The sequence below is a fragment of the Schistocerca serialis genome, chromosome 5, assembly GCF_023864345.2.
Source record: "Schistocerca serialis cubense isolate TAMUIC-IGC-003099 chromosome 5, iqSchSeri2.2, whole genome shotgun sequence".
In the NCBI taxonomy this organism is placed as follows: Eukaryota; Metazoa; Arthropoda; class Insecta; order Orthoptera; family Acrididae; genus Schistocerca; species Schistocerca serialis.
Window position 1 is genome coordinate 68,008,042 of NC_064642.1, and position 25,865 is coordinate 68,033,906.

At 44.5% G+C, this 25,865-nt stretch overlaps 1 protein-coding gene and 1 non-coding gene across 2 annotated transcripts in view; both read right to left on the reverse strand.

Annotated features, from left to right (window-relative positions):
• LOC126481747 (sulfate transporter-like) overlaps nt 1-22,841 on the reverse strand; it is a 152,312-nt gene extending 129,471 nt beyond the window's left edge. The window contains exons 1-2 of the mRNA XM_050105702.1: nt 22,677-22,841; nt 11,682-11,930 (exon numbers count right to left, since the gene is read on the reverse strand). Of these exons, the coding sequence (XP_049961659.1) occupies nt 11,682-11,930; nt 22,677-22,841 (414 nt within the window). The remainder of the gene's footprint in view (nt 1-11,681; nt 11,931-22,676) is intronic.
• Nucleotides 9,163-9,237, reverse strand: Trnat-ugu (transfer RNA threonine (anticodon UGU)). The gene has a single exon. It is a non-coding gene; the product is annotated as a tRNA-Thr (tRNA).
• Nucleotides 22,842-25,865: the final 3,024 nt, after the last annotated feature.

Here is a 25,865-nt window from a genome sequence, read left to right on the forward strand (position 1 = left end):
TTCACACACGCACACAGCTCAACGGGTTGAATCACCAGATTGACGAACAAATTTGCAGTCAGGATGCGTGGGGTAGCCACGAGAGTGTTCCTGCTGTCGTACGGAACTGTATCCCAGACCATAGCTCCAGGTGTAGGCCCAGCGTGTCCAGCACGCAGACAGGTTGCTTGCAGGGCCTAAACTTGCCTCCTCGTAACCAACACACTCCCATCACTGGCGCGGAGGGTCAACCAGCTGTCGTCAGAAAACGCAATAGACCTCCACCCTGTCCTCCAATGAGTTCTCGCATGGCACTACTGAATACGCGCGGAGTGGCCTCGTGGTTTGATGCGCCATGTCACGGATGCGCGTCCCCACCCACCGAACGTTCGAGTTCTCCCTCGGGCATGGGTGTGTGTGGTGTTATTAGCTAAGTAATTTAAGTTAATTTAAGTAGTGTGTAAGACTAAGGACCGATGACCTCCGCAGTGTGGTCTCTTAGGAATTCACACACATTTGAACATTTGAACTTCACTTAAGTTTCAAACGGTGGTGTTTGGGGACCAGAGGAATACATTGCCAGTCGTTGTGGCCAAGAGGTTCTAGGCACTACAGTCTGGAATCGCGCGACCACTACGGTCTCAGGTTCGAATCCTGCCTCAGGCATGGACGTGTGTGATGTCACATTAGTTAGGTTTAAGTAGTTCTAAGTTCTAGGGGACTGATGACCTCAGAGTTGTCCCATAGTGCTCAGAGGCATTTGAACCATTTTTAGGAATACACTCTACAGTGAGTCTGGCAAGGAGATACCCTTGAAATAACCGATTTCTAACATTTCGTTGTGTCACTGTGGGGCCAACTTCCGCTGAAATTGCAGCTGCAGATGCATCACGACGGGCCAGAGCCATAAGCCAAACACGATGGTCTTGTTGCAGCATTAGAAAATTGCAGCGAAATGCAGGAAGATCTGCAGCGGATAGACACTTGGTGAAGGGAGTGGCAACAGACCCTTCACATAGACAAATGTAATGTATTGCGAATACATAAAAAGGATCCTTTATTGTATGATTATATGATAGCGGAACAAACACTGGTAGCAGTTACTTCTGTAAAATATCTGGGAGTATGCGTGCGGAACGATTTGAAGTGGAATGATCATATAAAATTAATTGTTGGTAAGGCGGGTACCAGGTTGAGATTCATTGGGAGAGTGCTTAGAAAATGTAGTCCATCAACAAAGGAGGTGGCTTACAAAACACTCGTTCGACCTATACTTGAGTATTGCTCATCAGTGTGGGATCCGTACCACGTCGGGTTGACAGAGGAGATAGAGAAGATCCAAAGAAGAGCAGCGCGTTTCGTCACAGGGTTATTTGGTAAGCGTAAAAGCGTTACGGAGATGTTTAGCAAACTCAAGTGGCAGACTCTGCAAGAGAGGCGCTCTGCATCGCGGTGTAGCTTTCTGTCCAGGTTTCGAGAGGGTGCGTTAATGGATGAGGTATCGAATATATTGCTTCCCCCTACTTATACCTCCCGAGGAGATCAGGAGTGTAAAATGAGAGATATTCGAGTGCGCACGGAGGCTTTCCGACAGTCGTTCTTCCCGCGAACCATACGCGACTGGAACAAGTAAGGGAGATAACGACAATGGCACGTAAAGTGCCCTCCGCCACACACCGTTGGGTAGCTTGCGGAGTATAGATGTAGATGTAGTAGTGCCTGAGCCCAGTATTCTTCTGACCGCACCATTCTCGTGACAAACCTCCGCCAGCAAACTTGTATAATGGCTGCATCCTTGCGAAGTATTTCCGCAATACCACAGAAGGAACATCCCGCTTCTAGTACGAGGCTAATCTGGGTACAAGAATTTTTTGCAGTACAAAAATTGAATTTATTTTAACAAAATTTCCATGCATTGTAGTATAGCTCTTGCATTATTTTTCCACATAATCGCTATTCACCTCAATACATTTTGTCATCCGTGGGACGAGTGATTTGATTCCTTTGTCATAGATGTTCTCCCGCCGCCTTTTTTAGCCTCTTCTTCACTTCCATTTTCACCTCGTAGTCGTCGGATAAATGTTTTCCACGAAGGTATTCATTCAATTTACTGAACAGGTGATACTCACTAGGTGCAAGATTGGGGCTGTGAGAGGGGTGGTTTACAACAGCCCAGCCAAACGAAGTCAACACCTCTGGTGTTACATGAGTGGTGTGTGGACGCGCGTTGTCATGGAGACAGACTGCCATTGTCAGCATCCCACGTCGCTTGTTTTGCACGGCTCTGCGAAGTTTCTTCATGGTCTTACAATATCATGCAACAATTATTGTTCCACGTCTTTCAAAAAAAAAAAAAAAATGGTTCAAATGGCTCTGAGCGCTATGGGACTTAACTTCTGTGGTCATCAGTCCCCTAGAACTTAGAACTACTTAAACCTAACTAACCTAAGGACATCACACACATCCATGCCCGAGGCAGGATTTGAGCCTGCGACCGTAGCGGTCTTGCGGTTCCAGACTGTAGCGCCTAGAACCGGTCGGCCACCCCAGCCGCCTCCACGTCTTTACAAAAAATGAACGAGGATAACCCCTTTTCTGACCCAAAACACTGACATCAAATTTTCCTCTCTGTATTTTCTTCAGTTTTCTGCACCACATCGTCAGTCACAAGAGACGACCTTCCGCATATGTCTTCATCGTGAATTTCAGTCTTTACACAATTGAAATTCCGTACACGTTTAGTCACATGCTGCCTTGACATTACATCCTCTTCATAAATTGAAACAATTTCGCGATGAGTTGCAGTAGCGTTCATGCCATTAGCATTTAGGTAGCGAATTACAGTTCGAACCATGGGCCTTGCCGTTGATGGGGAGGCTTGCGTGCCTCAGCGATACAGATAGCCGTACCGTAGGTGCAACCACAACGGAGGGGTATCTGTTGAGAGGCCAGACAAACGTGTGGTTCCTGAAGAGGGGCAGCAGCCTTTTCAGTAGTTGCAAGGGCAACAGTCTGGATGATTGACTGATCTGGCCTTGTAACAATAACCAAAACGGCCTTGCTGTGCTGGTACTGCGAATGGCTGAAAGTAAGGGGAAACTACGGCCGTAATTTTTCCCGAGGGCATGCAGCTGTACTGTATGATTAAATGATGATGGCGTCCTCTTGGGTAAAATATTCCGGAGGTAAAATAGTCCCCCATTCGGATCTCCGGGCGGGGACTACTCAAGAGGATGTCGTTATCAGGAGAAAGAAAACTGGCGTTCTACGGATCGGAGCGTGGAATGTCAGATCCCTTAATCGGGCAGGTAGGATAGATAATTTAAAAAGGGAAATGGATAGGTTGAAGTTAGATATAGTGGGAATTAGTGAAGTTCGGTGGCAGGAGGAACAAGACTTCTGGTCAGGTGACTACAGGGTTATAAACACAAAATCAAATAGGGGTAATGCAGGAGTAGGTTTAATAATGAATAGGAAAATAGGAATGCGGGTAAGCTACTACAAACAGCATAGTGAACGCATTATTGTGGCCAAGATAGATACGAAGCCCACACCTACTACAGTAGTACAAGTTTATATGCCAACTAGCTCTGCAGATGACGAAGAAATTGAAGAAATGTATGATGAAATAAAAGAAATTATTCAGATTGTGAAGGGAGACGAAAATGTAATAGTCATGGGTGACTGGAATTCGTCGGTAGGAAAAGGGAGAGAAGGAAACATAGTATGTGAATATGGATTGGGGCTAAGAAATGAAAGAGGAAGCCGCCTGGTCGAATTTTGCACAGAGCACAACATAATCATAGCTAACACTTGGTTTAAGAATCATGAAAGAAGGTTGTATACATGGAAGATCCCTGGAGATACCAAAAGGTATCAGATAGATTATATAATGGTAAGACAGAGATTTAGGAACCAGGTTTTAAATTGTAAGACATTTCCAGGGGCAGATGTGGACTCTGACCACAATCTATTGGTTATGACCTGTAGATTAAAACTGAAGAAACTGCAAAAAGGTGGGAATTTAAGGAGATGGGACCTGGATAAACTAAAAGAACCAGAGGTTGTGCAGAGATTCAGGGAGAGCATAAGGGAGCAATTGACAGGAATGGGGGAAATAAATACAGTAGAAGAAGAATAGGTAGCTTTGAGGGATGAAGTAGTGAAGGCAGCAGAGGATCAAGTAGGTAAAAAGACGAGGGCTAGTAGAAATCCTTGGGTAACAGAAGAAATATTGAATTTAATTGATGAAAGGAGAAAATATAAAAATGCAGTAAGTGAAACAGGCAAAAAGGAATACAAATGTCTCAAAAATGAGATCGACAGGAAGTGCAAAATGGCTAAGCAGGGATGGCTAGAGGACAAATGTAAGGATGTAGAGGCCTATCTCACTAGGGGTAAGATAGACACCGCCTACAGGAAAATTAAAGAGACCTTTGGAGATAAGAGAACGACTTGTATGAATATCAAGAGCTCAGATGGAAGCCCAGATCTAAGCAAAGAAGGGAAAGCAGAAAGGTGGAAGGAGTATATAGAGGGTCTATACAAGGGCGATGTACTTGAGGACAATATTATGGAAATGGAAGAGGATGTAGATGAAGATGAAATGGGAGATACGATACTGCGTGAAGAGTTTGACAGAGTACTGAAAGACCTGAGTCGAAACAAGGCCCCCGGAGTAGACAATATTCCATTGGAACTACTGACGGCCGTGGGAGAGCCAGTCCTGACAAAACTCTACCATCTGGTGAGCAAGATGTATGAAACAGCCGAAATACCCTCAGACTTCAAGAAGAATATAATAATTCCAATCCCAAAGAAAGCAGGTGTTGACAGATGTGAAAATTACCGAACTATCAGCTTAATAAGTCACAGCTGCAAAATACTAACACGAATTCTTTACAGACGAATGGAAAAACTAGTAGAAGCCAACCTCGGGGAAGATCAGTTTGGATTCCGTAGAAATGTTGGAACACGTGAGGCAATACTGACCTTACGACTTATCTTAGAAGAAAGATTAAGGAAAGGCAAACCTACGTTTCTAGCATTTGTAGACTTAGAGAAAGCTTTTGACAATGTTGACTGGAATACTCTCTTTCAAATTCTAACGGTGGCAGGGGTAAAATACAGGGAGCGAAAGGCTATTTACAATTTGTACAGAAACCAGATGGCAGTTATAAGAGTCGAGGGACATGAAAGGGAAGCAGTGGTTGGGAAGGGAGTAAGACAAGGTTGTAGCCTGTCCCCGATGGTGTTCAATCTGTATATTGAGCAAACAGTAAAGGAAACAAAAGAAAAATACGGGGTAGGTATTAAAATTCATGGAGAAGAAATAAAAACTTTGAGGTTCGCCGATGACATTGTAATTCTGTCAGAGACAGCAAAGGACTTGGAAGAGCAGTTGAATGGAATGGACAGTGTCTTGAAAGGAGGATATAAGATGAACATCAACAAAAGCAAAACAAGGATAATGGAATGTAGTCTAATTAAGTCGGGTGATGTTGAGGGAATTAGATTAGGAAATGAGGCACTTAAAGTAGTAAAGGAGTTTTGCTATTTGGGGAGCAAAATAACTGATGATGGTCGAAGTAGAGAGGATATAAAATGTAGGCTGGCAATGGCAAGGAAAGCGTTTCTGAAGAAGAGAAATTTGTTAACATCCAGTATTGATTTAAGTGTCAGAAAGTCATTTCTGAAAGTATTCGTATGGAGTGTAGCCATGTATGGAAGTGAAACATGGACGATAAATAGTTTGGACAAGAAGAGAATAGAAGCTTTCGAAATGTGGTGCTACAGAAGAATGCTGAAGATTAGATGGGTAGATCACATAACTAATGAGGAAGTATTGAATAGGATTGGGGAGAAGAGAAGTTTGTGGCACAACTTGACCAGAAGAAGGGATCGGTTGGTAGGACATGTTCTGAGGCATCAAGGGATCACCAATTTAGTATTGGAGGGCAGCGTGGAGGGTAAAAATCGTAGAGGGAGACCAAGAGATGAATACACTAAGCAGATTCAGAAGGATGTAGGTTGCAGTAGGTACTGGGAGATGAAAAAGTTTGCACAGGATAGAGTAGCATGGAGAGCTGCATCAAACCAGTCTCAGGACTGAAGACCACAACAACAACAACAACTTTGCACTTGGTGGGAGCCGGATTGACAACTCTCATTTCTAACAGTCACCACAACACTAATCGACAAGCTAATGATTGTTGGGGATGCTCGTTCCTTCCACTGGCTTCCTGCTAGATGACAACGGTAGCAACTCACCTTTGGGCATTCCATACTAAGGCTACATGGCGGCCGCGGTGGCCGTGCGGTTCTGGCGCTGCAGTTCGGAACCGCGGGACTGCTACGGTCGCAGGTTCGAATCCTGCCTCGGGCATGGGTGTGTGTGATGTCCTTAGGTTAGTTAGGTTTAAGTAGTTCTAAGTTCTAGGGGACTTATGACCTAAGATGTTGAGTCCCATAGTGCTCCGAGCCATTTGAACTAAGGCTACATCCCTTGTATCCCTAGTTTCCACATAACCGTCGTAGCTGTGTAACACGCCCTCGTTAAAACTCAGTGACCTGTTAATAATGACGTCTTTGTAGCTATAAAGGTATTCTTGACTGACATAAACCCACTACAAAGGTAACTAACACCCACTATCGTCACAGAGTGTATTTAAAGCGGACTTGATTTGTATAGAGCCACTCATATGCGATAGACACGAAGTCTGGACACACATCATCATGAAGAAACATGCCTACCAACTATCATTTATGTTGCACAACTCCTTCTTGGTGTTGTGACTGTTTCTCTCACTGTATTTAAATAAAGAACACCCCATTTTATTCTTCTCTTTGAAATCTACAATACAAGCAGCATAATATATCATAGAACCATTTGGAAAGTTGGGATAGACACCAGCATCGCATAGATTAATACACCTATTGCGATGGCGCGGTTCCTTTCTGGGATTAAACCAGCACCTACCTGTGAACTCCTCGCAACAGATCGCCGGTAGGAAAGCCGAGCAGAAACCTACCGTACTGCAACTCGCACCAGGCTGCATACAACGTAAATATTCTAAGATTCGGGAAAAGGATTTAATTTTGAATGAAAGGTGGAATTACTGGCAAAACCTCAGTATATTCTGAAGTTAAGAATTACAAGTTCACTGCCAAGCCCGTGGTAATCCTAACGCAGTCAGGCACAAACCCTTTCATTCATGTTATAAAGTTTATAGTAACGTATTTCCCGAAATCTGAACAGCTACTAAGCACGGATTGTTCTTAAATGAAAATTCTCGCCATACTGTTAAGTTTACCGGTGTCTAATGCACTCAAGTTTTTGGTCACCGATCTTGTCAATATGCCATACACAAAATTACTTAAAAAATCCGTACTTTTTAAAAATCACACCGGAATAAATTTCCCTTCACTTTAAAGCGCTTTTTAGGCGTGTAGCACAACTAAAACCGGCAAACTATAACTTCCTTCAGAGCTCATGGTACACACGACCGTACCATTGAAAGGCTACCTCGACTGCTGTAGGCATTCGCTATCTCCAAGAGCAAAGACGTGAGAAAAATTCTCCGTTCTGATTGGTCACTTCTCTTTCAGGCTAATAGAAAAATATTATTCTCCCGCGTTAGTCCCCGCTTCTCATGACTAACCAATCAACAAATAACACACTTTCGAACTGTACTTTTTCCCGAAATAAATATTTAACATTCTAATTTTTTATTTATACTTTATGTTATTAACTATTTTCATTTGCACTCGAATTAGCTATCCTTTTACCATAAACGTACTTAATATATTATGATACAAAAATCCCCATCGTTTGCATTCAGACTGTCTTAAAAAATTGTCTCGGTAGTTCGTACAGCGTTTTTCAGTATAACAGTGATCTACATATTTACTTTAGACCAGATTGACGCATTATTCACACAGAGTTATGACACCTTAATAGGTTCTACATTTATATGAGATTGGCATCACAGCTGAAGCACCTGACATAAAAAGCGCACAGTAATACGGTTAGTACGTTATAGACCCCATGTTCTACACTGACGTGAACATTACTGTTTATGATCTTGTAGGGTTTCCAACAGGATATTCAAGTCAATTAGTCATAATATTTGGACGGTTCAGCTGGCCGTTATCTGGAGACGGGACGCTGCTGGTCCTGAGTACCGTCAAAATGGTACTACTCTGGAGATGGCATCCATACACAGGCCAGAAGAGACTACTCACCTCATGCACCAGGAGCTGTGTGTGCTGTACCCACTGCAAAGGCACTAACAGCGTAGCCGGTGGCGAAACAAAACTAAACGTTAAAAATCTACTACCGACTGAGAACGTCATACTTTAGTGCATGTCAGCGCAGGGCCTGATGTCTTCCTAAGAGGACAGCACGTGACTCTACTTGCAAGATTATCAGCCAGATTAATTTAATGGATCCTTTTGAGACGACTTTCTCAGTCGGCGGAATATTTTGGTGGTTAATCAAGGCAGCGGAGCAGCTGGTACGTTTTGCACTGGAAGCATCGGTCCTGGCACTTGGTGGAGACTGTGAGTACTGTCTGCTGGCCTATATACTCTAGTGATTAAAAGTATGCGGACACCACTGTGTGATGAGGAGAGTACATTAGGTTTCCCGAGAGGCAGATGAGGCAGTTTAACAGGAGATTGTGAGTATTGTGTTGTCAGTAGAGAAGAAGTAGCAGTAGAACGAATAGGCCAGGAGAGTTTAGTGACCTTGAACGTGGACTAGTCATTGGTTCTCACCCGAGTAACAGATGCATCTGGGTCATTTCAGCTATTCTAAAGGCGCGAAAGTCGGCTATTGGTGATGTTAGTGTGAACAGGAAACGCGAAGGAACAGTCACAGCTAAAAGAAAACTAGGCAGACATTCTGTACTGCCGGAAAGTGGCCGTCGAGCATTGCAGACGGTGGCTGTAATAAATCGCATGGAATCAGCGAAAGGATTCAGTCGTGAGTTCCAAATTGCTACCAGCAGTCCACCTAGCACACCGGTTTCATGTAGGGATATATGAAAGTAGTATCTGTTCCCGAAAGAACAGATACCATTGATGACCGTGCAGCTTCTCTGGAATTAAATGATAATTAATTCGACACTCTAGCTGCAAACAGACGTTGATATACATCATTGGGGGCATGTTGAAAATCTGTGCCCCGACCGGGACTCGAACCCGGGGTCTCCTGCTTACATGGCAGGCGCTCTATCCATCTGAGCCGCCGAGGGCAAAGAGGATAGTACAGCTGCAGGGACTTATCCCTTGCTCGCTCCCCGTGAGACCCACATTAGCAACATGCCCACACCACTACATTCATAGTGCGCCTAATAGGTGTTTGCCCACGAGTGTGGAGGTAAAAATAATGGGGTACAATGGTGGAGCAGCTCCGTATAAGGCACACATTCTTGCTGTGAGGGCGAAGCGACGCTTGAGGTCATTGAAAGAGCGATGTCACATGACAATGAATCACTGGAAACGAATGATTCGCAGAGACGAATCGCGCTGGTTGTCTGGTGATCGTTGCCTGCGACCATGTGTAGTGCAACAGAAAAGTACAGAGTAGATATAAATACAGAAGGATACGAACTCATTTTACGGCGTTGTGTACTACATACAGCAGAGGGAGGGTTCGGAGACAATTATATGTATCAGCGTGGCAATGTATTCAAACATAAAGCAGAATCTGTGAGGCAATGATTTGTGAACATTGTCATTCACGAAACAGACTTGAGTGTGAAGAATACTGAATGTTACCGAATGGAACACCTTTGGGGTGAGTTCGAACGTAGATCTAGCTCCAGTCTCCATCATGACTAGTTTATTTGATTTCGGCTCTTGAGGGAGAGTGGGCAATCATTCCTTCACAGTCATTAAGAGACATCATTGAAAGTAACCGAGCAAACTTCTGCCCATGTAGTGTATGCCAGTGGAATGACGTGTACGATTCGCCGACTGGAGAGAGAGTTGTCGAGAGGAATAATGTAGCACTGCCGCTGTTATCTTCGTGGCGGTGTTCGAGGTAACTAACAATGTATGCCTCATTGAAAGTGTCCTCGGCAGCCTTGAGAAAGACGAAGGGTAGTCGCACTTTATATTTATGTCCACCCATAGGTGTGTGTACAGTTTTCGTGAGATAGTGTTGGCATCAGGACCCCAGCGTAGCACGAGTTCGACGAGACCCACCAACAGCGTCGTCTCACGTAATGCAGCATGTCATTCTCAATGGAGAGAAGTCTTCCGAAGTAAGAGTGATTTCAGGTGTGCCGCAGGGGAGTGTCGTAGGACCGCTGCTATTCACAATATACATAAATGACCTTGTGGATAACATCGGAAGTTCACTGAGGCTTTTTGCGGGTGATGCTGTGGTATATCGAGAGGTTGTAACAATGGAAAATTGTACTGAAATGCAGGAGGATCTGAACCGATTGACCCATGGTGCAAAGAATGGCAATTGAATCTCAATGTATACAAGTGTAAAGTGCTGCGAACACATAGAAAGATAGATCCTTTTATCATTTATCTAGAATAAAGCAGGTCAGCAACTGGAAGCGGATAATTCCATAAATTATGTGGGAGTAGGCATTAGGAGTGATTTAAAATGGAATGATCATATAATGTTGATCGTCGGTAAAGCAGATGCCAGACTGAGATTCATTGGAATAATCCGAAGGAAATGCAGTCCGGAAAGAAAGGAAATAGGTTACAGTACACTAGTTCGCCCACTGCTTGAATATTGCTCACCGGTGTGGGATCCGTACCAGATAGGTTTGATAAAAGAGATAGAGAAGATCCAACGGAGACCAGCACGCTTCGTTGCAGGATCATTTAGTAATCGCGAAAGCGTTACTGAGATGATGGATAAACTCCAGTGGAAGACTCTGCAGGAGAGACGCTCAATAGCTCTGTACGGGCTTTTGTTGAAGTTTCGAGGACATACCTTCACCGAGGAGTCAAGTAGTATATTGCTCCCTCCTAAGTATATCTCGCGAAGAGACCATGAGGATAAAATCAGAGAGATTACAGCCCACACAGAGGCATGCCGACAATCTTTCTTTCTACGAACAATACGAGACTGGAATAGAAGGGAGAACCGATAGAGGTTAGATTAGATTAGATTAGATTAGTACTTGTTCCATAGATCATGAATACGACACTTCGTAATGATGTGGAACGTGTCAGGTTAATAAAAGTTGTCTATACAATATATTACATCAGACAAAATATTAGATGACACTCAATATTTTTTTCTTCTTTTTTGTGGAGGTTCTCCTTCTATTCTAATGAATAGAAGGAGTTGACATTAAGAAATTCTTTTAATTTCCTTTTAAAGGCTATATGGCTATCTGTCAGACTTTTGATGCTATTAGTTAAGTGACCAAAGACTTTTGTGGCAGTATAATGTAGCCCCTTCTTACCCAAAGTTAGATTTAACCTTGAGTAGTGAAGATCAGCCTTTTTTCCTAGTGTTGTAGCCATGTACACTGCTATTACTTTTGAATTCGTTCGGATACTCAAGGTACCCTCCGGCACACACCGTCAGGTGGCTTGCGAAGTAGGGATGTAGATGTAGAAGATTGCCAGCTGGACTGTGAACATAGCTTCAAGGTCCGACTGCGAACCCGAGCACACTATCACTAGATCTTCCTCATTAGTGGTTATAAGTGTAGAGAGACCTGGCCAGTCATGAGACAGGTGACGGCGAAGGTGCCCATGGAGATGTGGCGCGAGGTTCCGAACAGGGCGTAGACGAAGACGGGCAGCAGCGCGACGTAGAGCCCGCCGACGGGGGCGGCGCCGGCCAGCAGCGCGTAGCCCAGGCCCTGCGGCACGTGCATCACGGCCACCACCAGCCCCGCGGACAGGTCGCCCGCCAGCTGCTGCCGCCAGCGGTAGCGCGGCACCCACTCGGCCGCCGGCACCAGCTGCGGGCCCACAGCCTCACTCACACGACGCCTCCCGCACAGCCCCAGTCGCCCGGGAGGACTCGTCACCCACGTATAATACTAACAGAACCTCTTGCAAGGCTACCAAATGGGTCGAATCAAATCGAGTCGTCACTTTGCAACACTACTGGCCATTAAAATTGCTACACCAAGAAGAAATGGAGATGATAAACGGCTATTTATTGGACACATATATTATACCAGAACTGACATGTGATTACATTTTCACGCAATTTGGGTGCATAAATCCTGAGAAATCGGTACCCACAACAACCATTTCTGGCCGTAATAACGGCCTTCATACGTCTGGGATGGCGTGTACAGGTACAACTGCCCATGCAGCTTCAACACGATACCACAGTTCATCAAGAGTAGTGACTGGCGTATTGTGACGAGCCAGTTGCTCGGCCACCATTGACCAGACATTTTCAATTGCTGAGAGATCTGGAGAATGTGCTGGCCAGGGCAGCAGCCGAACATTTTCTGTATCCAGAAAGGCCCGTACAGGACCTGCAATATGTGGTCGTCCATTATCCTGCTGAAATGTAGGGTTTCGCAGGGATCGAATGAAGGGTAGAGCCACGGGTCGTAACACATCTGAAATGTAACGTCCACTGTTCAAAGTGCAGTCAATGCGAACGAGAGGTGACCGAGAAGTGTCACCAATGGCACCCCATACCACTACGCCGGGTGATACGCCAGTATGGCGATGACCAATACACGCTTCTAATGTGCGTCCGCCGCGATGTCGCCAAACACGAATGCGACCATCATGATGCTGTAAACAGAACCTGCATTCATCCGAAAAAATGACGTTTTGCCATTCGTGCGCCCAGGTTAGTCGTTGAGTACACCATTCCAGGCGCTCCTGTCTGTGATGAAGCGTCAAGCGTAACCGCAGCCATGGTCTCCGAGCTGATAATCCATGCTGCTGCAAACGTCGTCGAACAGTTCGTGCCGATGGTTGTTGTCTTGCAAACGTCCTCATCTGTTGACTCAGGGCCCGAGACGTGGCTGCACGATCCGTTACAGCCATGCGGATAAGATGCCTGTCATCTCCACTGCTAGTGATACGAGGCCGTTGGGATCCAGCACGGCGTTCCGAATTGCCCTCCTGAACCCACTGATTCCATATTCTCCTAACAGTCATTGGATCTCGACCAACGCGAGCAGCAATGTCGCGATACGATAAACCGCAATCGCGATAGGCTACAATCCGACCTTTATCGAAGTCGGAAACTTGATGCTATGCATTTCTTCTCCTTCCACGAGGCATCGCAACAACGGTACACCAGGCAACGCCGGTCAACTGCTGTTTGTGTATGAGAAATCGTTTGGAAACTGTTCTCACGTCAGCACGTTGTAGGTGTCGCCACCGGTGCCAACCTTGTGTGAATGCTCTGAAAAGCTAATCATTTGCATATCACTGCATCTGCTTCCTGTCGATTAAATTTCGCGTCTGTAGCACGTCAACTTCGTGGTGTAGCAATTGTAATGGCCAGTAGTGTACATTTAAGTTAGATAACAGGTACCTGAAGCCACTCAGGACTGTGCAATACCACGCAAAGCTTACTGTCTGTATAGTACGACACACATCGGAATGACGTGGACATTCCGGCGTGGCACCTGGATCGGTTGACCTGGTACCACGGCGTTAACCACATAGAAAATTGCGATTGACTGAGACCTGTACACATACCAGAGGTTTCGTTCCTTCTACGGTTGGTTGCTTTTTCTCTGCGTCGAAGAGCCTTCCCACAAACACTTCACAAATTTAACGACGTGACATCTTCAACTTTTGTGGTCCTGTCCTCCTCAGTTGCGCGTAATACTACGGTATATTGATAATTTTCACTTATGGACCGTCTGACAGCAACTGAATAAAACACAATTTTAGTGCCATACGCGTTTCGCCTTTATTTTCTGCAAGGCATCATCAGTGGCCTGGAATATGTACATATGTTAGCTATTTTATTTACATTTTTGTCACTGTGCCTATAGGTTATAAACAGTTCTGGTGGTTGGAATTTCCTATTAAGTAGTAATGTTTTGAACTGTACTTACAGGTTGCGTAGACAGTTTCTTACATATTACGCTCCTGTTGCATTTTTGGTGTTGTTCTTCTTTCTATGAGCGCCAATTTGCTGTTTTTTCCACATTCCACAGCACTATGCACTGAACGCTTGTTTTAATGCAATGTTTTGGTTTCTGTTGCCGACTGTCAACTGTTTTTGCCAAAGATCGAATATTACTGCCAAACTTATGAGTGTAACTATTGAAGTATCTGTGGTCTGTTCGTGTATGCATTTGGGTGTGCGTTTGTGTATGTGTGTGTGTGTGTGTGTGTGTGTGTGTGTGTGTGTGTGTGTGTTTTGGTGTGGTATTAATTTAATTTAATTTTATTTTATTGTATTTATTTATTTATTTTTGTTTTTGTCCTGTGTATGTGTGTGTGTGTGTTTTGGTGTGATATGTATTTTTTTGTGCTCTGTGTGTGTGTGTGTGTGTGTGTGTGTGTGTGTGTGTGTCTGTCTGTATTTTGGTGTTGTGTAAATTTTTTTTTTTTTTTTTTTTTTGGGTGGCGATGGACTGTGTGTGTGTGTGTGTGTGTGTGTGTGTGTCTGTATTTTGGTGTTATATATATATATATAAGAAGACCGTGAATTCATTGTCCCAGGAAGGGGAAACTTTATTGACACATTCCTGGGGTCAGATACATCACATGATCACACTGACAGAACCACAGGCACATAGACACAGGCAACAGAGCATGCGCAATGTCGGCACTAGTACAGTGTATATCCACCTTTCGCAGCAATGCAGGCTGCTATTCTCCCATGGAGACGATCGTAGAGATGCTGGATGTAGTCCTGTGGAACGGCTTGCCATGCCATTTCCACCTGGCGCCTCAGTTGGACCAGCGTTCGTGCTGGACGTGCAGACCGCGTGAGACGACGCTTCATCCAGTCCCAAACATGCTCAATGGGGCACAGATACGGAGATCTTGCTGGCCAGGGTAGTTGACTTACACCTTCTAGAGCACGTTGGGTGGCACGGGATACATGCGGACGTGCATTGTCCTGTTGGAACAGCAAGTTCCCTTGCCGGTCTAGGAATGGTAGAACGATGGGTTCGATGACGGTTTGGATGTACCGTGCACTATTCAGTGTCCCCTCGACGATCACCAGTGGTGTATGGCCAGTGTAGGAGATCGCTCCCCACACCATGATGCCGGGTGTTGGCCCTGTGTGCCTCGGTCGTATGCAGTCCTGATTGTGGCGCTCACCTGCACGGCGCCAAACACGCATACGACCATCATTGGCACCAAGGCACAAGTGACTCTCATCGCTGAAGACGACACGTCTCCATTCGTTCCTCCATTCACGCCTGTCGCGACACCACTGGAGGCGGGCTGCACGATGTTGGGGCGTGAGCGGAAGACGGCCTAACGGTGTGCGGGACCGTAGCCCAGCTTCATGGAGACGGTTGCGAATGGTCCTCGCCGATACCCCAGGAGCAACAGTGTCCCTAATTTGCTGGGAAGTGGCGTTGCGGTCCCCTACGGCACTGCGTAGGATCCTACTGTCTTGGCGTGCATCCGTGCGTCGCTGCGGTCCGGTCCCAGGTCGACGGGCACGTGCACCTTCCGCCGACCACTGGCGACAACATCGATGTACTGTGGAGACCTCACGCCCCACGTATTGAGCAATTCGGCGGTACGTCCACCCGGCCTCCCGCATGCCCACTATACGCCCTCGCTCAAAGTCCGTCAACTGCACATACGGTTCACGTCCACGCTGTCGCGGCATGCTACCAGTGTTAAAGACTGCGATGGAGCTCCGTATGCAACGGCAAACTGGCTGACACTGACGGCGGCGGTGCACAAATGCTGCGCAGCTAGCGCCATTCGACGGCCAACACCGCGGTTCCTGGTGTGTCCGCTGTGCCGTGCGTGTGATCATTGCTTGTACAGCCCTCTCGCAGTGTCCGGAGCAAGTATGGTGGGTCTGACACACCGGTGTCAATGTGTTCTTTTTTCCATTTCCAGGAGTGTATATATATATATAATGTTATCATTTCCTTTATTAAGTGTAGTAGGGAGCCTGAGCTGATGTGTGTTTGTTCATTTATGACATGTTTGTTTTCTGCTATGGCATTCTGGATGTGGAAGTTTTCTTGCATTTGTATAAGATGTTTGTCATTGCTGCTATTTCTCATTATTTTCATTTCTTGTTCCATGTTTGTAGGATGATGGTTGTAGTGTTTTAAATGCTCTGCAAATGTGGAATGGTTTGTTTCATACTTCCAACATCTGATATGTTCTTTGTATCTTGTTTCAAAATTCCTGCATGTCATGCCTATGTATACTGCATCACAACTTTGACATTCAAGTTTATATATTCCTGATTGTTGGAATTTGTCCCTCTTGGTTGCTGGCTGGCTTAGGTGTGATTGAAGGGTTTGCCCTGGCTTATATGCTATTTTGAAGCCCTGTCTCTGTAGGATGTTTGCAACTCTGTGTGTTAGTTTATGTGTGTAGGTCATGGTGTACCATCTGGTTCTTTTCTGTGTGGTGTTGTCATTGTGTGTGTTTGTATGTTTTCAGTTTGTGAGTTCTTTTGTATTGTGGAAACGTTGTGTTTGTCTTTTATTTGTGTTTTTATTTTTTGATTGAGCCTGTGTACCACATGTGTGTCATACCCGTTGTTCCTAGCTATTTGTATGATCGTGTTCATTTCTTGTTCATAGTTTCTCTTGCTGAGTGGGATTCTGTTTAATCTATGTAACATGTGTCTTAGTGCTGCAAGTTTCTGGCTTTGGGGGTGGTTGGATGTGGAATGTATTATTGTGTCCGTGGCTGTTGGTTTTCTAAAGATGTTAAATGTATGTTTTCCATTTTCATCTTTAATTGTAATGTCAAGAAAATTTATTTGATTTTCTTTTTCTTTTTCAAGTGTGAATTTTATGTTCTTATGAGCTTTGTTTATTTCTGAATGGAGTTCATCTATTTTTTCACTTGGCTCGTCTACCAGACAGATAATGTCATCCACGTATCTGTACCAATATATGATTTTGAAACTTTCATTTGTGGTTATCTTATCAAATATCTGATTTTCAAGGTGACTGATGAAAAGTTTGCTAGTGTTCCTGATATTGGGGATCCCATGGGCAGTCCATCAGTTTGTAGATAATATTCTTCCTCAAACTGAAAGTAGTTTTGTTCAGTTGTCAGTCTGAGCATATCTGTTATTTCTTTTATTGCGTCTGTGGTGAGGTTGCTGTGGGATGAGAGATTTTGTTCTATGATTTCTACTGTTTCTGTGATAGGGATGGAGGTATACATATTTTCTATATCGAATGAAATCAGTGATGCTGTGTGTGGTACCTGTATGTTCTGTATGTTTACTATTAGGTTTCCTGTGTTTATCACTGTTCTGTTGTTTTCTACTTTATAGTGTTTTGTAACTAACTTTTGGGGGTGTTTGGCTATGCGGTATGTTGGGGCTTTCTTGAAGTTGATAACAGGTCTCATTGGCATTCCGTCTTTATGTACTTTCGGTTGGTTGCGGAGTGTTGGTGCTTGTGGGTTTTTCTGTGTTAAGTAGTATTTCTGTTTGTCTGTGAGTGTGTGTTCAATGTTTTTCAGTGTTCGTTTCACATTTGCCTGGAATCGTGTGGTTGGATCTGACTTCAGTTTTTGTATTGCATTGGTGTTTATGTATTCCTTGGTTTTTGTGATGTATTGCTCTTTATCCATGAGTACTGTTACATTTCCCTTGTCTGCTCTTGTTATTAATACGTTGTTGTTTGTTAACTTTTGTTTTAACCTTTTCATAGTAGCTGCTTCCGTTTGGTTGTTCTTATTGTGTGTCTGCTGTGTTTGTTTTATTATGCCCTTTATTTCTTCTTTTACTAGTTCTCTTGTCAGTCCTATGTTTATTTCACAATTATTTTGTTGTTCTTCACGTGTAAGGATGTGTTCAGTTTCTACTATGAGGTTTTCTATGTATTGATTGTTCACTTTGCTATTGGTGCAGTGTTTCAAACCTTTTCCCAAGAGCATTTTTTCGTTTTCGTGTAGTTCTGTCTCTGTTAGGTTAACTAAGCGTGGATGGAATGTGTGTTGGTGTTCATGTGGTTTCACATTTAAAATGTAAATGTATTTTTGCGTCTTTTTTACTGTTACTATATGAAATTAAGATGCTCTATTCAAAAACCAGCACCTAAACATGATTCTCTATGAGACTCATCTAGAATTGGCAAAAAACGTAGGAAACGCCGCAGTTTTCATGGCACTAGTAGAAAAAACTGAGCACAACACATACATAGCAATGAAACATTTACAAAACAAACATAAACACAAGATAATGAAACTAACAGTAAAAAAGACATGCAGGAATTTTGAAACAAGATACAAAGAACATATCAGATCTTGGAAGTGTGAAACAAACCATTCCACATTTGCAGAGCATTTAAAACACTACAACCATCACCCTACAAACATGGAACAAGAAATGAAAATAATGAGAATAAGCAACCATGACAAACATCTTATACAAATGCAAGAAAACTTCCATATCCAGAAAGCCATAGCAGAAAACAAACATGTCATAAATGAACAAACACACATCAGCATAGGCTCCCTACTAAACTTAATAAAGGAAATGATAACATAATATATATATATATATATATATATATATATATATATATATAACACCAAAATACAGACACACACACACACACACACACACACACACACACACACACACACAGTCCACCCCCACCCCCCAAAAAAATAAATTACACAACACCAAAATACAGACAGACACACACACACACACACACACACACACACAGAGCACAAAAAAATACATATCGCACCAAAACACACACACACACACATACACAGGACACAAAACAAAAATAAATAAATAAATACAATAAAATAAAATTAAATTAAATTAATACCACACCAAAAACACACACACACACACACACACACACACAAACACAAACGCACACACAAATGCATACAAGAACAGACCACAGATACTTCAATAGTTACACTCATAAGTGTGGCAGTAATATTCGATCTTTGGCAAAAACATTTGACAGTCGGCAACAGAAACCAAAACATTGCATTAAAACAAGCGTTCAGTGCATAGTGCTGTGGAATGTGGAAAAAACTGCAAACTGGCGCTCATAGAAAGAAGAACAACACCAAAAATGCAACAGGAGCGTAATATGTAAGAAACTGTCTACGCAACCTGTAAGTACAGTTCAAAACATTACTACTTAATAGGAAATTCCAACCACCACAACTGTTTATAACCTATAGGAACAGTGACAAAAATGTAAATAAAATAGCTAACATATGTACATATTCCAGGCCACTGATGATGCCTTGCAGAAAATAAAGGCGAAACGCGTATGGCACTAAAATTGTGTTTTATTCAGTTGCTGTCAGACGGTCCATAAGTGAAAATTATCAATATACCGTAGTTTTACGACCTGATGTTTTCCCGCATGGCCATACCTGGTCCGCAAAGTGAACGCCGTCCGGCAGTGCAGAGTACCCGCTTTGCATCTACGTTTTCACCCTTCATTATCTGCCGTTCGGAAAATGAACACAGATGCTTCCTTGTGCCATATGTGCTTGGATCTAAAGTATACGACTTACGATAGCTAAATAGTTTGTTGACAAACGATGTAAATACCAGTCTACTGTTGTTCAGTGCACCGTAATGTACTGCCCCTTGCCTATTATCCTCACATGCTGCTTTCAATTAGTGCCCGCTAGCACCCAGTGTCTGCAATTCCTTTGTGTCTTAATTCATAATGGCTCCTGGACGGAAATAGTGTCTCTTCTTTCGTACATGTCCCATGACCGAAATAACAAACACGACATATACATTTAAATGTATTCCGCATAAAGATTTGTCTTTTTTTCGAGCATAAGGCCCTACTGCTGGGAGTCATTTTTTGTTGCATGTGTGTGTCTGTGTAGTGTGTGTGTGTGTGTGTGTGTGTGTGTGTGTGTGTGTGTGTGTGTGTGTGTGTGTGTGTGCCCTCGCGCTTGTGCAATGTATGTGTACGTGAAAACATTTACTGATGTGATGACGCTCGTCTCATTTTAGTATCGGTTGTAAGGGTACAGTAACCTTACGTAGTACCGATTATGCACTATGCAGAGATCATACATGGTTTAAGCAAAGACTGCAGTGCAGTCAACAATGTGCGAGTGGGTAAGCAGTAGTCGAGTGTTGGAGTCCGTGGGTGGAAGTCGAATGTGAGAGGCTAGAGAGAGAGGTTGCTAGGTAGCGAGGCCGGAGATGAGTGGCAGAATGGCACACAGTGTTTGATGTTTATAAATGTTTATAAATTGAGTGATTTAATTAACAAATTCCAGCATTTAAGAAAGGAGATGTTATCATTTAGTAGTTTTCACAATAACGGAAGTGGACAATAATGAGTCTCATGACGAGGAGGAAAGATATGTATTATGCTAAAATAATTAAAATATAATTTCACCTACAGCGTATGCGAATAATATACACTCCTGGAAATGGAAAAAAGAACACATTGACACCGGTGTGTCAGACCCACCATACTTGCTCCGGACACTGCGAGAGGGCTGTACAAGCAATGATCACACGCACGGCACAGCGGACACACCAGGAACCGCGGTGTTGGCCGTCGAATGGCGCTAGCTGCGCAGCATTTGTGCACCACCGCCGTCAGTGTCAGCCAGTTTGCCGTGGCATACGGAGCTCCATCGCAGTCTTTAACACTGGTAGCATGCCGCGACAGCGTGGACGTGAACCGTATGTGCAGTTGACGGACTTTGAGCGAGGGCGTATAGTGGGCATGCGGGAGGCCGCGTGGACGTACCGCCGAATTGCTCAACACGTGGGGCGTGAGGTCTCCACAGTACATCGATGTTGTCGCCAGTGGTCGGCGGAAGGTGCACGTGCCCGTCGACCTGGGACCGGACCGCAGCGACGCACGGATGCACGCCAAGACCGTAGGATCCTACGCAGTGCCGTAGGGGACCGCACCGCCACTTCCCAGCAAATTAGGGACACTGTTGCTCCTGGGGTATCGGCGAGGACCATTTGCAACCGTCTCCATGAAGCTGGGCTACGGTCCCGCACACCGTTAGGCCGTCTTCCGCTCACGCCCCAACATCGTGCAGCCCGCCTCCAGTGGTGTCGCGACAGGCGTGAATGGAGGGACGAATGGAGACGTGTCGTCTTCAGCGATGAGAGTCGCTTCTGCCTTGGTGCCAATGATGGTCGTATGCGTGTTTGGCGCCGTGCAGGTGAGCGCCACAATCAGGACTGCATACGACCGAGGCACACAGGGCTAACACCCGGCATCATGGTGTGGGGAGCGATCTCCTACACTGGCCGTACACCACTGGTGATCGCCGAGGGGACACTGAATAGTGCACGGTACATCCAAACCGTCATCGAACCCATCGTTCTACCATTCCTAGACCGGCAAGGGAACTTGCTGTTCCAACAGGACAATGCACGTCCGCATGTATCTCGTGCCACCCAACGTGCTCTAGAAGGTGTAAGTCAACTACCCTGGCCAGCAAGATCTCCGGATCTGTCCCCCATTGAGCATGTTTGGGACTGGATGAAGCGTCGTCTCACGCGGTCTGCACGTCCAGCACGAACGCTGGTCCAACTGAGGTGCCAGGTGGAAATGGCATGGCAAGCCGTTCCACAGGACTACATCCAGCATCTCTACGATCGTCTCCATGGGAGAATAGCAGCCTGCATTGCTGCGAAAGGTGGATGTACACTGTACTAGTGCCGACATTGTGCATGCTCTGTTGCCTGTGTCTATGTGCCTGTGGTTCTGTCAGTGTGATCATGTGATGTATCTGACCCCAGGAATGTGTCAATAAAGTTCCCCCTTCCTGGGACGATGAATTCACGGTGTTCTTATTTCAATTTCCAGGAGTGTAGTTCGGTGCGAAGGTGGGGGGAGGTTACACGGCGCTACAGACCTTTACTTCGAGAGTACTAACAATCGTGTCATCATCACCATCATGATCCTCATTATCATCATCATCATCATCATCATCATCATCATCGCTGAAAAAGGTGGTATGCACCTTAGTCTGTAGCACGTATGCAATAACGTACCCCGCAGCCCACGTGCTGTTAAGTAGCAGCTAACCCACATAGAATACTATGTCATTACAATAGGAAGTTGATACTACTGATCACAAGGAAGGATAGTCGCACCGTAAAAAGCTGTTGTGAAGTGCGCAGAATGTTAAAACTCACTACAAAAATTTTAATTTTACCTAAAGTTTCCCACCAAGTGTCTCGAGAAGCTAATTAAAAGATAGTGTCGATAGCGCTAGGTTTCGTAGTGGCATCCAGTTTGCGGAATCTGGATAGTCTGACACATGCGCCTAATCACAGGTCCTGGGTGTTCATTTCCACCTTAATCGCAGCTAAAACTGTCCAGGAGGTTAGTGCACTTTCTAAAATCGCTGTGCGAATCTGAGACGACATGTGCCCCAATTAACGAATCGCCGATGAAACGAGAAGGATAAAACAACGTTGTGTGAACGTTCCATCCAACTAAGGTAAGACAGCGAAGATCTCCAAACAGCTCAATACGCTCACAGATAATAGTCATGAACTAGAGTACATACTTTTCATTAACGCTCTCCGAGGTTGCAGCAGCGGCACTGACCTTCTTGAAGCGTTCTAGCACACAGGCAGTGCTGCAAGAGGCCGTGCATCTTTTCCACAGTATTTGCCAACCGCTGGGTTGCGGGGGAAGCGGTGGCTTCCTCTCTGGTACCGTCGCGGGGGACACAGTTCGGCGCGGCCGTGACGGAGATCTGCTGGCGGCCATCTCTGCACGAGTTGCCGCGACCGGCAGAACCTACCGCAGGCACAAACCTACGGAAGGTAACGCTTCCTTTAAATGCGAGCACGGCACCCTGTTGCCAGACTGTATCCGTACATCAGTCATAATCTAGACTGAACCGGTTATAAACAGTACACGAACATTACATTTTACATGAAAGTGACTTGTTATAGCGTAGATCCTAACGAAGAACACCGTCTGGATTACAAAGATAAGCAAATATAGTATTCAGACCACACCTCTTCCCCAGCACAGCAGTACCCTCGCACCGGAGGTCAGTATATTATCGAACATGAAAGAGCATGCCCAGTTCGTGACCTCAGCTACTGCAGTCGAGATCGTAGTGTAGGATAGCGACAGTTTCAGTTTCACATTAACTTGTACCTTTATAAATGTCGAATATTGTATCTCAAGAGAACAGTTTATTACTTAGTTATCACCTGAAGCTTACATAGTCGAAGACAGTTGTAAATTGTCCGATACTCCTATGGCATAGAACTGGGTCAAAGTAAAATAAATCTTTTAATTGTTTATGTAATAAAATGAACTAATATTTGAAGTGTTTTAGTTTGCTGAGCCTTCTCCAAGAGCAATCAAAGAACCCACAGTTATGACCAGTTTCGTCGTATATATATGGAAATAAAACTTAACTATACGACGTATTAAACACTATGTACAGTGAAATGTTATAAGAAACTTGTATACAAGTTTTATTTCGGATTTGAACTGCCATAGGATAGGTATCCGAAGTGTCATGGCTATTCAGACTACTACGTTTGCCAGTGTCACAGGACAAAAACAAGAAAGGAACTTCACATTAAGTGACAAGCAGGACGAGGTGATGGTCTATAATAAAACAGCTGTCTAGCGAAAGAACAATTGGTCTAAAACAGAAGATGTACTTATGTGTGAAAACAGAAGAGATACTACATTCTTCTCACAAAAGGACACAGAAAAAATTCTGTGGATAGTAACTTCGAACATTTGTATAAGGTGAGAATACGTACATAGAATGAGAAAGATACAAAATTGGAGGCAGCGAGTGCTGTAAACTTTACATATGCAAGCAAGCCATAATTTCAATGTACTCTTCAATGGTCATGTAGTAGGGGAAAAAATTAAATAAAAAATTTAAAAAATCATGATGGGTGAAAATTTAATAATTAATGTTCAAAAACTAAGGCACTCCGAATGTACGAGTAATGTGCAGATTACAGACACCGCCACCTATGATCCCTTGCTTCATTTACACTATTGGCTATTACAATTGTTACACCAAGACGATGACGCGCTACAGACGCTAAATTTAACCGACAGGAAGAAGATGCTGTGATATGCAAATGATTAGCTTTTCAGAGCATTCACACAAGGTTGGCGCCGGTGGCGACACCTACAACGTGCTGACATGAGGACAGTTTCCAACCGATTTCTCATACACAAACAGCAGTTGACCGGCGTTGCCTGGTGAAACGTTGTTGTGATGCCCCTCATCACGTTTCCGGCTTTGATAAAGATTGGATTGTAGCCTATCGCGATTGCGGTTTATCGTATCGCGACATTGCTGCTCGCGTTGGTCGAGATCCAATGGCTGTTAGCAGAATATGGAATCAGTGGGTTCAGCAGGGTAATACCGAACGCCGTGCTGGATCCCAACGGCCTCGTATCACTAGCAGTCGAGATGACAGGCATCTTATCCGCATGGCTGTAACGGTTCTTGCAGCCACGTCTTGATCCCTGAGTCAACAGATGGGGACTTTTGCAAGATAAAAACCATCGGCACGAACTGTTCGACGACGTTTGCAGCAGCATGGATTATCAGCTCGGAGACCATGGCTGCGGTTACCCTTGACGCTGCATCACAGACAGGAGCGCCTGCAATGGTGTACTCATCGACGAACCTGGGTGCACCAATGGCAAAACCTCATTTTTTCGAATGAATCCAGGTTCTGTTTACAGCATCATGATGGCCGCATCCGTGTTTAGCGACATCGTGGCGGACGCACATTAGAAGCGTGTATTGGTCATCGAAATACTGGCGTATCACCCGGCGTGGTGGTATGGGGTGCCATTGGTTACACGTCCCGATCACCTCTTGTTCGCATTGACGGCACTTTGAACAGTGGACGTTACATTTCAGATGTGTTACGACCCGTGGCTCTACCCTTCATTCGATCCCTGCGAAACCCTATATTTCAGCAGGATAATGCACGACCGCATGTTACAGGTACTGTAGGGGCCTTTCTGGATACAGAAAATGTTCGACTGCTGCACAGCACATATCTCACCAATTGAAAACGTCTGGTCAATGGTGGCCGAGCAACTGGCTCGTCACAATACGCCAGTCACTGCTCATGATGAACTGTTGTATTGTGTTCAATCTTCATGGGCAGCTGTACCTGTACAAGCCATCGAAGCTCTGTTCGACTCAATGCCCAGGCGTATCAAGGCCGTTATTACGGCGAGAGGTTGTTTTTCTGGGTACTGATTTCTCAGAATCTATGCACCCAAATTGCGCAAAAATGTAATGACATGTCAATTCTAGTATAATATTTTTGTCCAATGAATACCCGTTTATCATTTGCATTTCTAGTGGGTGTAGCAATTTTAATGGCAAGTAGTGTATTTGACAATTTAAAAAATGAAAGAGCCAGTATAGGCACAAAACATGTTTCTTGTACGCGGTCTTCTAAAGTGACGTCGTATTTGTATGCTTTTGTTTACAATGTTACAACATAGCCCATCAACAAGAAAAAAAAAAGAACAGGCTGTGTTAATGCTGTACATCGTCATCCCTATGGACTGTAAACCAAATGAGCTAGAGCGTCTCAGCAACCGGACCTTTATTTGACGTCCTGGTTACCAGCATGTAGACTGACTTAGACAACCAATCACTATTATGAAAGAAGTACCACATTGAATTTTCTTTCAGTGGTCGAGGACACAAACACTAATTTCTGCGCACAACTGTCCTCTGGTCTCTTGGCGCCACAAAGGGGGTCATTTCAAGCC